General features: G+C 39.8%; 1 protein-coding gene across 8 annotated transcripts in view; it reads left to right on the forward strand.

The window, feature by feature from the left end:
* LOC127537781 (zinc finger protein 260-like) overlaps positions 1–13,104 on the forward strand; it is a 111,213-nt gene that overhangs the window by 62,071 nt on the left and 36,038 nt on the right. Inside the window, exons 2-4 of one of the 8 annotated variants that reach the window (XM_051974215.1) lie at positions 1,245–1,371; positions 1,850–1,945; positions 3,131–10,021. The exons of 6 other annotated variants lie outside the window; for them this stretch is intronic. In XM_051974215.1, the coding sequence (XP_051830175.1) occupies positions 1,245–1,371; positions 1,850–1,945; positions 3,131–5,016 (2,109 nt within the window). In that variant the 3' untranslated portion in view covers positions 5,017–10,021. Of the gene's footprint in view, positions 1–1,244; positions 1,830–1,849; positions 1,946–3,130; positions 10,022–13,104 lie in introns of those variants that run through there. One more of the 8 variants, XM_051978019.1, reaches the window with a different exon arrangement.

Below are 13,104 nucleotides of genomic sequence, written 5' to 3' on the forward strand. Positions count from 1 at the left end.
GATCAGCTAGGCCAGACTCAGTTCTTCTCAGCCATGTGGTGATCCAAGGCAGTTCCAATGGATTTGGGTTAGAAAATGTCATTCATATCCAGAGAGAAAGCTCTGGAAACTGAATGAGGAGCAAAACAAAAGTTGTATTTTCACTTCTTTTTTCTTGTGATTTTTCCCCTTTTTTTCTGATTTTTTTCCCCCACAAAACTCAATGATTGTATATGTTCAAGTTTACACAGATTTAAACTATATGGGATTGCTTATTGTCTTGAGAAGGGGAGAGGGCAAAAAAATTGACACTCAAAATCTTACAAAAATGAATTTTGAAAACCATCTATATTTATGTACCTGGAAAGATAATATATCATAAAAATGAAAAAAATAACAAGTAAACAATACAAAAAATATTTCCTTAGAATATTGTAATGGGCTGAGGCTTGAGTTGATGCACTGAGGTCCCAAGCACATGAGGCTAAATAGTAATTGGATCATACTCTATTAATATATAAGCTTGGAGAAAGAATGGCCCCCACCCACTCTTTGTGCAAGTCCTGATGTGTTGTATAGGAAATGACGATTTTGGTGGGTGGAGGCAGGGGAGTGGAAAAGGAAGGGGAAGGAGAGACTTTTGGGATTGCCATTGCCATGGTTGGCTCAGCTCACATCTCTCTCTGTTAGCTGATTTATTTCTCTTCTTCTTTTTGCTTTTGCTGCTTTCGACAACTTTTTCTGTTTGTTAAGTGTCTGAGGCTGGATTTGAACTCAGATCCTCTTGACTTCAAGGTTGGTGCTCTTTCCACTGAGCCATCTCCTCCCCTTCTTCTTCTTTTTGCTTTTGCTGAGGCAGTTGGGGTTAAGTGACTTGCCCATGGTCACACCACCAGGAATTGTTAAGTGTCTGAGGCTGGATTTGAACTCAGGTCATCCTGACTTCAGGGCTGGTGCTCTACCCACTGAGCCATCTCCTCCCCTTCCTTTTCCACTCCCCTGCCTCCACCCACCAAAATCATCATTTCCTATACAACACATCAGGACTTGCACAAAGAGTGGGTGGGGGCCATTCTTTCTCCAAGCTTATATATTAATAGAGTATGGTCCAATTACTATTTAGCCTCATGTGCTTGGGACCTCAGTGCATCAACTCAAGCCTCAGCCCATTACAGAATATGTTCTCTGAACCTTGAATAGAGTGAGAATCAGCCCTTCATGTCCCTTACCCCGTCCTTGACTGGGCACAAATGTATTTGTTTCAGGGATCGGTGACATTCCAGGATGTGGCTGTGGACTTCACCTGGGAGGAGTGGGGCCTCCTGGACCCCTCCCAGAAGGAGCTTTACTGGGACGTGATGCTGGAGAACTACAGGAACCTGGTCTTCCTGGGTAAGAATGACTCCTCTGGGGCCCCAGGATGTGCTCATGAAGGTCTTATCAAGAGACCCCAGCCCTTGTTCATTTCAGAGGGGCCAAAGCCAGGGTGCTCATGTTCTCCCTAGTCCTGGATAAAGGGCTCTTGCTTTGTGTGTCTGGAAACTTATTTCCCCCAGGGTCATACCCACCCTACCCCCAACTCTGTTCCTTCTTGCCAGAGAGATTTGTTAAAGTCCCAGGGCAAGGACTTGAGTCGTGAAAGCCCCCAGATACCTCAGCATGGAATGGACCAAATGAGTCCTTTGTCTTTCTGAACTCAATTCCATGATTTGTCCCATCTCTGCATCTTTCCAAGAAAAAAACAGATCCCCCTTCAGTTGTCTCTGGATGCTCCTCCATAGCTTCCCAGGCCATTCAAGCTTTCTCCTAGGGGTCTTTGGAGAATGGGCTGTGAGGTGGCCCTTTCTTTCCATCACTTTCTCTTGACTAGGTCTTGTGGAGTCCAATGGGGACATGATCTCTCAGCTGGAGTCAGGGAGAGCACATGGGATTCCAGTGGATAGTGTCTCAAGAGCTTGCTGGTTAGGTGAGTGAGTGAGCCAGAGTATGTGACACCTGTGTGAGAATCCCCTGAAAATGGGCACCTTGTGATCCTGGAGGTGACTTTATTGGTCCTGAATCCTTCTCCCACTCGTAGATCTTGGAGGTAATTTTCCTCCACTCCTCTAGTTTGTTTGGATGATGTTGCCTTTTCATACCAATGTCACTTGGTAGGGACAAGTGGAAATGATACAGTTCTGTTGGTGCTTTCTGAATGAGCAGTACTGCTACTCTGTGCTTTTACCTTTTTTGAAAGCCAAGAGTATAAGAGTGACACAAAGCTTCCTATTTTTTAAAAAATGTAATTCATTTTTATTGATAAATGTTGACACCAGATTGGAAATGTCAGTAGAAAAATAAAATTTTAGTTGCTTTCTCTCATACAAAGATTTGATCTTATTGATTATAGCAGTTGGTGAAATAATTTTAATACAAAAGGGTAAGTTGATTTGAATTACAACCAGCATACCCAATGTGCGCAGAAGAGTGAAGAGCCTTCTAATATGGACAGTTAATGGCACCAGTGCTTTTACATTCAATGAAACTATTCCTTGGTCTATTTTTAAAAATTAGGCTTTATAACATAACAAAACTATAATGTAAACCACAGCAATTAGAAAATAAAGTTGGATCAAAGTTTTTAAAAGCTTGAAAGATGAATCAATTTAAACACATAAGATGAAAATTTAGAAGGCAATTCTGTGCATGAACAAAATGTATCTGACTCCATGTTTCATAAAAGGTTTTGGTCTTGTTGCTTTTAAAAAAAATAATAGAAGGCTGTGGTGATGAGCTTCCTCTTCTTAGACCCAATGGTTACACTCTCAGAACTCCTCCAGGTGTGACTTTCAGATGAGAATTTTCCTTAAAAAATGTTAAGCTATTTTGTTCCTGTTGGTATATGAGAACCAGCAGTTGTGTCTGTTTTCATTAATTTGACATTTTCTGCTTCAGTTTTTGTATATTCACCTAATATAATATTGTTGGGTTATATGAAAGAATAAACCTGATGAATTTAAAGAAATTGTGGAAATCATCAGGATTGATTTCAATTCAAGTGAAAAAATGTTTATGGTGTTAATAACACATGGAATATTGGGGAAAGTGAAGTGTACAAGAAAGCTTATTCCGCCAATGAAAAAGCATTTCTTTCTGCTTTCCTTTCTTTCAGATGGGGGCACTGGGCCTCAGACCAACATGTCCACTCCAATGTTAAGTGTTTCTATGAAAGACTTATCCCAAATGACATCCTTATGGGATGACCTTGGCACCTCTGAGATGGGAAAAGCCTGGGAGTGTTATGGTAGGTTCAAGAAAGAGGAAAACAACGAGGTGAAACATTCTAAACAAGGAAAAGAAATCCAAACAGAAGTTGAAGTCAGAGCCTCTGAATCTTGTAAATACAGCCAAACCTCCAGCCCAAAGTCAGTCCTCTTTCCACAACAAGGACTATCTGTAGTAATGGATCTCCATAACAGTGAGAATCAGAGAAGGAGCTTCATCATGGAGTCATGCCAAAGACAGTGCACTCCAATCTGTTCACAGAAGAACTATTCTGAGGGGAAGAAATGTCAGAAAGCTTTCCATTCTGATTTGGACCACACTAAAACATCTGGAATTCATGCTGAAGAGCAATTTCATGAAATTGCTTTCCTCCTGAAAAGTGAACTTAATTTACACCAGAGAAGTCATATGGGAAAAGGGGGCTCTGAATTGACTCCATGTGAGAAGACATCCTGCCAGAAGGTAGATCTGACTCAACATTCCAGTATTCAGAATGAAAACAAATCCTATAAATGCAGTGAATGTGGAAAGGTCTTCTGGAAACAAGTAAATCTTACCCAGCACTACAGAATTCACACTGGAGAAAAACCTTTCAAATGCAGTGACTGTGGAAAGGCCTTCCTTCAGAAGACAGCTCTCATACGGCATTGTAGGATTCACACTGGAGAAAAACCTTTTAAATGTAGTAATTGTGGGAAATCCTTTCCTTGCCGCACAAAGCTGTTTCGACATCAGAGAACTCACACAGGAGAGAGACCCTATGAGTGTAGTAAATGTGGGAAGACATTCCGATCAAGCTCCAACTTGACTCAGCACCAGAAAACTCATATGGGATTAAAACCTCATCAGTGCAGTGTGTGCGGGAAGGCATTCTCTCAGAAGTCTGAGCTTACTTACCATGGTAGTGTTCATACTGGAGAGAAACCATATGAATGCAGTGAATGTGGAAAAGTCTTCCGGAAGAAAGTAAATCTTACACAGCACTACAGAATTCACACTGGAGAGAAACCTTTCAAATGCAGTGACTGTGGAAAGGCCTTCCGGCAGAAAGTCAATCTTACACAACACTATAGAATTCACACTGGAGAAAAACCTTTTAAATGCAGTGCTTGTGAGAAAGCCTTTCCTTACCGCACAACGCTGATTCGACATCAGAGAATTCACACTGGAGAGAGACCCTATGAATGTAATGAATGTGGGAAGACATTCCCATCAAGCTCCAACCTGACTCAGCACCAGAGAAGTCATCGAGGACTAAAACCTTATCAGTGTAGCGTGTGTGGGAAGGCCTTTACCCAGAAGTCAGCTCTTACTTACCATGGTAGTGTTCATACTGGAGAGAAACCATATAAATGCAGTGAATGTGGCAAGATCTTCCAGCGGAAAAAATATCTTACAAAGCACTATAGAATTCACACTGGAGAGAAACCTTTTAAATGCAGTGACTGTGGGAAAGCCTTTTCTTGGCGCACAAACCTGACCGTACATCAGAGAACTCACACTAGAGAGAGACCCTGTGAGTGTAGTGAATGTGGGAAGACATTCCAATCAAACTCTAGCCTGACTCGGCACCAGAAAACTCATACGGGACTAAAACCTCATCAGTGCACTGTATGTGGAAAGGCATTCTCTCAGAAGTCTGCTCTTAACACTCACAGAAGTATTCATACTGGAGAGAAACCTTATGAATGCACTGAATGTGGGAAGACCTTTCGCCTGAAATGCGAACTCAGACAGCACTGCAACATTCATACTAGAGGTAAGATTTTTTAAAAGCAATGACGGTGGAAAAGCCTTTCTTTGGAGCACAGTGCCGATCATACATCAGAGAATTCACACTGAAGAAAGACCTTATGTGTATAGTGAATGTGGGAAGTGTATAATTTATGTGGGAAGGCGTTTTCTCAGAAGTCTGCTCTTACCAATCACAGCAATATTCATACTGGACAGAAACCATATGATTGCAGTGAATTTGGCAAGATCTTCTATCAGAAGTCAGATCTTACACAACACTTCAGCATTCACACTGGCAAGAAACCTTTTTAATGCAGTGATGGTGAGAACACCATTTTCTCCAGCAGAATGCTAACTTGACTTCAGAGAATTCACACTGGAGAAAAACCCTCTGAATGCATTGACTGTGAGAAAGTCTTCACTTAGAATTCAGGTCTTTCCTTACATAAGAGAATATATGCCAGAGAGAAATCCTAGGAATATAAATAATGGGGGAAATCAATCCTTCTGATCAAAGTACATCCTCAGTACTATAGAACTCATGATGGAAAAAAACCTCATTAATTTAATCACTGAAAGAAAACTCTCTAGTGGGCTGATCCAGATCAAAATATAATTTGAAACTATTTAAGAAAATAAATTCACAATAAAACAGAAATGATATTAGTCTATTGGCTGTCTAAGCCAATATACCGGATGACACCATGGTCCTTAGAATTTTGATATTTTGCTTCTTCATTTTCATTGCTTAGATCATCTGGTTTTAGTTCATCTTTGTTTGCCCAGAAGAAAGGGGTTCTTGTTGGCTGGGCCCCCATGTTATTATTAAAAAGTCATGGACTTAGATATTGAAGGGATGCTAAGGAGTCCAGCCCCCCCCCCCTCATTTTACAGATGAGGAAACCAAGCTCAGATAAGTTAAAAAACCTCCTCAGGCTCACACAAGGATGACTTTTAAACTGGAGTTTATGTTTGTGCAGAGTATAAAATTCAATTATTTGATCCTAGAAGAAATAGGGAGCACCAGAATTTCAAGTAGAGGGGCAGTGGGGTGGTACAGTCATACCTGTGCTATAGGAAAATCTCTTCAGTGACTTGCAGAGGATCAAGTGGAGTGGGCAGAGATTTGGGGCTGGAGATTCAAATAGGAGATTTCATAAAGTTCAGATGAGTGAGCACAAGGTAGTGAAATGAAAGGAGACCTGTGAGAAGGTCTATGGAGGCAGAAAGGAGGAGATTTAGCCACTGAATGGGTAAAGGCAAAGGAAGACACTATCAGTGGGGAGCAGATTACTAGAATCAATCTGCTCCCCATACACCCTCTCCCAGGTTCTCCCTTCCCCATTCCTCTTCCTTCTCTTTCCTGTAATAGTATAGTAGCCTTGGGCAAACTACTTGAGAGACTCAGAAAGCCCAAAACACAGGCTCCTTTCAAAGGGATGACCAGGTGCACACTGGATCCCCAGGGAGCAGTTGTGAGGCAGCTCAGGAGGGTCCCTGGCTTCCTTTGAGGCTCAAATCAATGCCCCGCCCCTTCTGTAAGGAGTTTTTCACCCTCCCCTTTAAGAAGAGTGCTTCCTTCACTCCCAATCCCCCTCACACTCCCTGTGCTTTGTTTCATTTGTATGTTGCTGTTTGTAGTTGTATCCTGATGTATCAACCCTATGTAGATCCCCTAAACTTCTTCAGGGAAGCATCTGGGTTTTACCTTTTTTAATATCCTCAGTGTTGAACACAGTGCCTGGCATCCAGTAGTGTAATGACCGCGTATTTAAAATCAGCCGGAGTCAGGAATTCAGGTTAAGGGAAAAATCTTCAATATTTATTTAAGTGAAGAGGTGAATAAAGATTGCGATAGCAAATATGGGCAGCTGCGACAGGAAGCCAGCTAAGAGAGAGAGACGCAAGCCAAGCCAACCGTGGCAATGGCAATCCCAAAAGTCTCTCCTCCCCTTCCTTTTCCACTCCCCTGCCTCCACCTACCAAAATCGTCATTTCCTATACAACACATCAGGACTTGCACAAAGAGTGGGTGGGGGCCATTCTTTCTCCAAGCTTATATATTAATAGAGTATGGTCCAATTACTATTTAGCCTCATGTGCTTGGGACCTCAGTGCATCAACTCAAGCCTCAGCCCATTACACAGTAGACACTAAATGAGTGCAGGTTTTCCTGAATTAACTCAATCCTGGGAGAAGCCTGACAGGTTGCATCTCCTTGGAGACTGTCTCTGAGCCAGCAGTTACTTTTCACTCCCCCCTCCCCAAATGCCCAAACCAGTGGCCTCTTCTCAGACATCCCCTACTCTAATCTCCCCCCTCTTCCTAATTTCCCTAGCAAAGGCACAGTACTAGCCTCCTAATAACCAAGGATTTTTAAATCTAGGAGTCATTTTACAGAAATGGTACTGATACCTAAACCAGGTAGGAAGGAAACAGAGAAAGAAAATTATAGACCAATATCTCTAATGAATATTGATGCTAAAATCTTAAGTAAAATATTAGCAAAAAGATTATAGAAAATCATCTCCAGGATAATACATCATGACCAAGTAGGATTTATACCAGGAATGCAGAGCTGGTTCAATATTAGGAAAACCATTAGCATAATTGACTATATCAGTAACCAAATTAACAAAAACCATATGATTATCTCAATAGATGCAGAAAAAGCATTTGATAATATACAACACTCATTCTTATTAAAAACACTAGAGAGTATAGGAATAAATGGACTTTTCCTTAAAATAGTCAATGGCATCTATTTAAAATCACCAGTAAGTATCATACGTAATGGGGATAATCTGGAACCATTCTCAATAAGATCAGGAATGAAACAAGATTGCCCACTACCATGATTACTATTCAATATTGTATTGGAAATGCTAGTTTCAGCAATAAGAGATTAAAGGAATTAGAGTAGGTAATGAAAGCAAATTATTACTCTTTGCAGATGACATGCTGGTATACTTAGAGATGCTCAGATATTCTACTAAAAAGCTATTAGAAATAATCCACAACTTTAGCAAAGTTGCAGGATACAAAACAAATCCACATAAATCATCAGCATTTTCATACATTACTAATAAAATCCAACAGCAAGAGATACAAAAAGAAATTCCATTTAAAATAACTGTAGTATAAAATATCTGCCAAGGGAAAGTCAGGAAAACTAGCAAAACTACAAAAACTACAAAACACTTTCCACACAAATAGTCAGATTTAACAATTGGAAAAATATCAAATGGTCTTGGATAGGCTGAGCAAATATAACAAAGATGATGATACTACCTAAACTAATCCATTTATTTAGTGCTATACCAATCAGACTCCCAAGAAACAATTTTAATGACCTAGAAAAAATAACAAAATTCATATGGAAGAACAAAAGGTCAAGAATTTCAAGGGAACTAATGGGGAAAAAATCAAATGAAGGTGGCCTAGCTGTACCTGATTTAAAACTATATTAAAAAGCAGCAGTCGCCAAAACCATTTGGGATTGGCTAAGAAATAAATTAGTTGATCAATGGAATAGGTTAGGTTCACAGGACAAAATAGTCAATAACTATAGCAATCTAGTGTTTGATAAACCCAAAGACCCCAACTTTTGGGATAAGAATTCACTATTTGATAAAAAAACTTCTGGGAAAACTGGAAATTAGTATGGCAGAAACTAGACATGGACCCATACTTAACACTGTATAACAAGATAAGATCAAAATGGGTTCATGGTTTTGGCATAAAGAATGAGATTATAAATAAATTAAAAGAACATAGGATAGTTTACCTCTCAGACCTGTGGAAGAGGAAGGAATTTGTGACCAAAGAAGAGCTAGAGATCATTATTGATCACAAAATAGAAAATTTTGATTATATCAAGTTAAAAAGCTTTTGTACAAACAGAACTAATGCAGATACATTTAGAAGGGAAGCAATAAACTGGGAAAACATTTTTACAATTAAAGGTTTTGATAAAGGCCTCATTTCCAAAATATGTAGAGAACTGACTTTAATTTATAAGAAATCAAGCCATTCTCCAATTGATAAATGGTCAAAGGATATGAACAGACAATTTTCAGATGATGAAATTGAAACTATTTCCACTCATATGAAAAGTGTTTCAAATCACTATTGATCAGAGAAATGCAAATTAAGACAACTCTGAGATACCATTACACCCCTCTCAGATTGGCTAAGATGACAGGAAAAGATAATGATGATTGTTGGAGGGGATGTGGGAAAACTGGGACACTGATGCATTGTTGATGGAGTTGTGAACAGATCCAACCATTCTGGAGAGCATTTGGAACTGCTCAAAAAGTTATCAAACTGTGCATACCCTTTGATCCAGCAGTGCTACTACTGGGCTTATATCCCAAAGCAATCTTAAAAAAGGGAAAGGGACTTGTATGTGCAAAAATGTTTGTGGCAGCCCTTTTTGTAGAGGCTAGAAACTGGAAATTAAGTGGATGACCATCAAATAGAGAATGGCTGAGTAAATCGCGGTGTATGAAAGTTATGGAATATTATTGTTCTGTAAGAAATGATCAGCAGAATGAATACAGAGAGGGTTGGAGACACTTACTTGAACTGATGCTGAGTGCAATTAGCAGAACCAGGAGATCATCATACACTTCAACAACAATACTGTATAAGGATGTATTCTGATGGAAGTGGATATCTTCGACAAAGAAGATCTAATTCAGTTCCAATTGATCAGTGATGAACAGAACCAGCTACATCTAGAGAAAGAACACTGGGAAATGAATGTGGACTGCTTGCATCTTTTTTTCTTCCCAGTTTTATTTTTACCTTTCTAAATCTGGTTTTTCTTGTGCAACAAGAGAACTGTATGAACATGTACACATATATTGTATTGAAGATATACTTTAACATGTTTAACCTGTATGAGACTGTCTGCCATCTAGGGGAGAGGGTGGAGGGAATGAAGGGAAAAGTTGGAACAAAAGTGATTGCAAGGGACAATGTTGAAAATTTACCCATGCATATGTTCTGTCAATAAAAAGTCATAATAAAAAAAAAATCTAGGAGCCATTCTTGATTTCTCACTTACTCCTCCCCTTCCCAATTCACCTCAACATCCACCCTCAGCCAGGGAGAAGCTCTGGAGACTTTTCTGCCTGAAGCATTTCCATCTTTGTCCCTGAGTCCAAGGGGAGAATCAAAAGTAGGAAAAATTGTTTTGCACTTTCCTTCCATGTTTCAAACTGAACTCATGGGACCAAAGAATATTGGAGTTTCTTCAGAGGCTTATTTTATCTGCTTGAATGTTTCTTCTCCTCATCTAGGGGCACATGTATATCCCTGTGTCATCACCAAGGGACAGCAGGGACTCTGGGGTTGACACAGGCTGTTATAATGGGCAAAAAATCCATCATCATTTTCTTTCCATCATAATTCTGGGTTTCAGACAGGACTGATTGTGAAGTGGCAAGTTGATAACAGGCCCATGGCCTAGAAGACTTGAGATCTTGATGTTCTCACACTTGTAACATTTTTGCAGTCCTTGAAGGCTTGCATGTATTATTACAGGTGATTCACAATAAGCTCTGTGAAGTGGGTGCTAGCATTGTCCCCATCTCATGGATGGAGAAAGTCATAGAGCTATTAAGTACTGAAGTAAGATCAAATCTGAGCCTTTTCTAACTCCGATGTTAAAACTTTTATCCTTGATCGTTCCTGTCTGCATCTTGTGTTAACCTTGGGCTATTCAGTCCCACCCTGACAACTTGCAGCTCAGAGTTATTCTCTCTAAGTGCTATCACTGGCCATGAATTACTTGGGAATCCCCTTGCCTTCCCACTTCCACTGCCTCATCCTAATAATCGAGTATTGTAGATGTATAACAGAATACCAGAGATGCAAGGGCACTGCAAGCACATGAAATCCAGCCTTTTACAGGGCAGAAATCCCCCTTCACGAGGACTCTTCCATATACCTGCAATTTCACTGGCCCCACCAGCCCAACATGGCACAGTGACTGTTCTTGAGAAGTAGCCAATCTTGGAGGATTATAAGAAACTTTAAAGTATCTAGCCTAATCTGTACTAGAAAGGGAATCCCAGCTTCAGAATCCCCTACACAATGTCAGCTTCCACTTAAAGGCTCAGTGAGGGATACTTCCCCACCTCCTCCACTTTACCTCACCTCATTCCATTTTAGATCAACTTTAGATCTGCATTTTTCCCTGTGATAAATTGTTGGAGATTTTCTTCCTATCATCTTGAAATCTACCCTTTGCCACCTTGATCAACTCTTGCTCTTCTACCTTTCCATGATCAATCTTCAAACACTTGGAGGCATCTTATGCCTCATGAACCTAAAATTTTCTTATGCAACGGAGGCAAGCAGCATTAAGTGAATTATCTAGGGTCACACAGCCAGTAAGTGTCTGAGGCCAGATTGGAATTCATGAAAATGAATTTTTGTGATCCCAGGGTCAGTGCTCTATTCACCACATCACCCAACTGTCTTAGTTTGGTAGGCAGCCTAAGAATTCTTCCTTACTTTCCTTTGGAGCCTCAGAAACACTGAATTAGCTGGGGTTCATTAATTTCATCAGCTCTATATGTATCCCTGGAAAGTATACTGCCAAGGTAAGTGACCTTATCCACAACATTCAAGAATTTCTCCATTTCTTTTAATTGAAAGTTCCAAGTCTGTAGAGGGGCATAGATAGTGGGGAATCCTGGGTGAGGTATAAGATCCTTTAGTCCAGTAAAAGGAATCTTTCTGATAATGTCTGTCACCTCCTGTTCCTGAGCCTGGCTAATGAGGGGGATGCCTTCATGCTCCAGGGGACCAGGCCTGGCAATGCCATTGATTCCTTCGGATGCTGTTTGCCTCCCAGCTGGGTTCTTGTCTGAGATCACTCTTGCTGCCTTTTTGTTTTTTATACTTCTGCTGAAGCCTAATAAATTCTGCTCCAGCCTTCCACCTTTCCTCTGTTGCCTCTCTGCTTCATATGTGTTTCTTGTAAAGGATATTTTGGAGGATATTCTTGTTTTTAAGCCACTTCTGTTTTATAGGAGAGTTCATCCCATTCACATTCACAATTAGAATCACCAGCTGTGTATTTCCCTCCATCCAATTTTTCCTATTTATACTTTTTATTTTTCCTTCCTTTCCCTGTCCCCCTCCTCACCAGTGTTTTGTTTCTGGCTACCTGGTCCCTCACTGTGTCTTCCTTTTTCTCAATTCCCCTCTCCTCTTTTCTTTTCTCATGTCCCTCTTTCTTCCATATAGAGTAAAATGGATTTCTATACCCAGTCAACTTATACCAGAAGCCTCTGTTTTTTTAATTCTATTTTTCTAACTGAATTAATAAAGACACATTTCTGAAGAGTTGTAAGTTTCATCTTCCCATGTGGGAATGTAAATAGTTCAGTCTTATGAAAAACACTTTTTCCCCTTTTTTGCTTACCTTTTTTATGTTTCTCTTCACTCTGTTCAGCTCTGGTCTTTTTATCAGGAAAATTTATAGCCATTCCCTTCTCACCTACCCCCACATCCTCCAAGAAAAGATTGTGCTCAATTTTTCTAGGTAGTTAAGTTTTTGGTTGTTCCTTTGCTTTTTGGAATACTGATTCCAAGTTCTCTTTTATGAAGAAGCTGCCAAATTCTGGGTGATCCTGATTGAGATGATTCAAATGTTTCTTTTTACTTGTTTGCAATATTTTCTCCTTGACCACAGAGTTCTGGACTTTGGCTATAATATCCCTGGGAATTTTCATTTTAGGATTTCTTTTAGGAGGTGACAAGTGGATTCTTTTAGTTATAGTCAGTCCTTGCATATTGAGGGGGTTAGGGATGTGGTGTCCCCTTCATCTGTAAAATATATGTAAAAATTTTTGACCTTTCACTTATAGCAGAGAAGAAATTTGAATTGTTTTGGTATTAAAAGATAAACTATGTTGATATTATACAATACCACATATATATTTTATGCTTTTCTGGGTTTCTAAACTTTTTCTATGTGATCTGCTAGCCTTTGTGTATCATCTTCCTCTTCTGCAAAACTCCCTCAAAATTTCCATTTAATTTCTTATGCAGACTTGTGATATATTGAAATTGAGATGAGTCAATTCTCAATATGGAAGGGGTAAC

The sequence above is a fragment of the Antechinus flavipes genome, chromosome 1 (genome assembly GCF_016432865.1).
Source record: "Antechinus flavipes isolate AdamAnt ecotype Samford, QLD, Australia chromosome 1, AdamAnt_v2, whole genome shotgun sequence".
Taxonomy (NCBI): domain Eukaryota; kingdom Metazoa; phylum Chordata; class Mammalia; order Dasyuromorphia; family Dasyuridae; genus Antechinus; species Antechinus flavipes.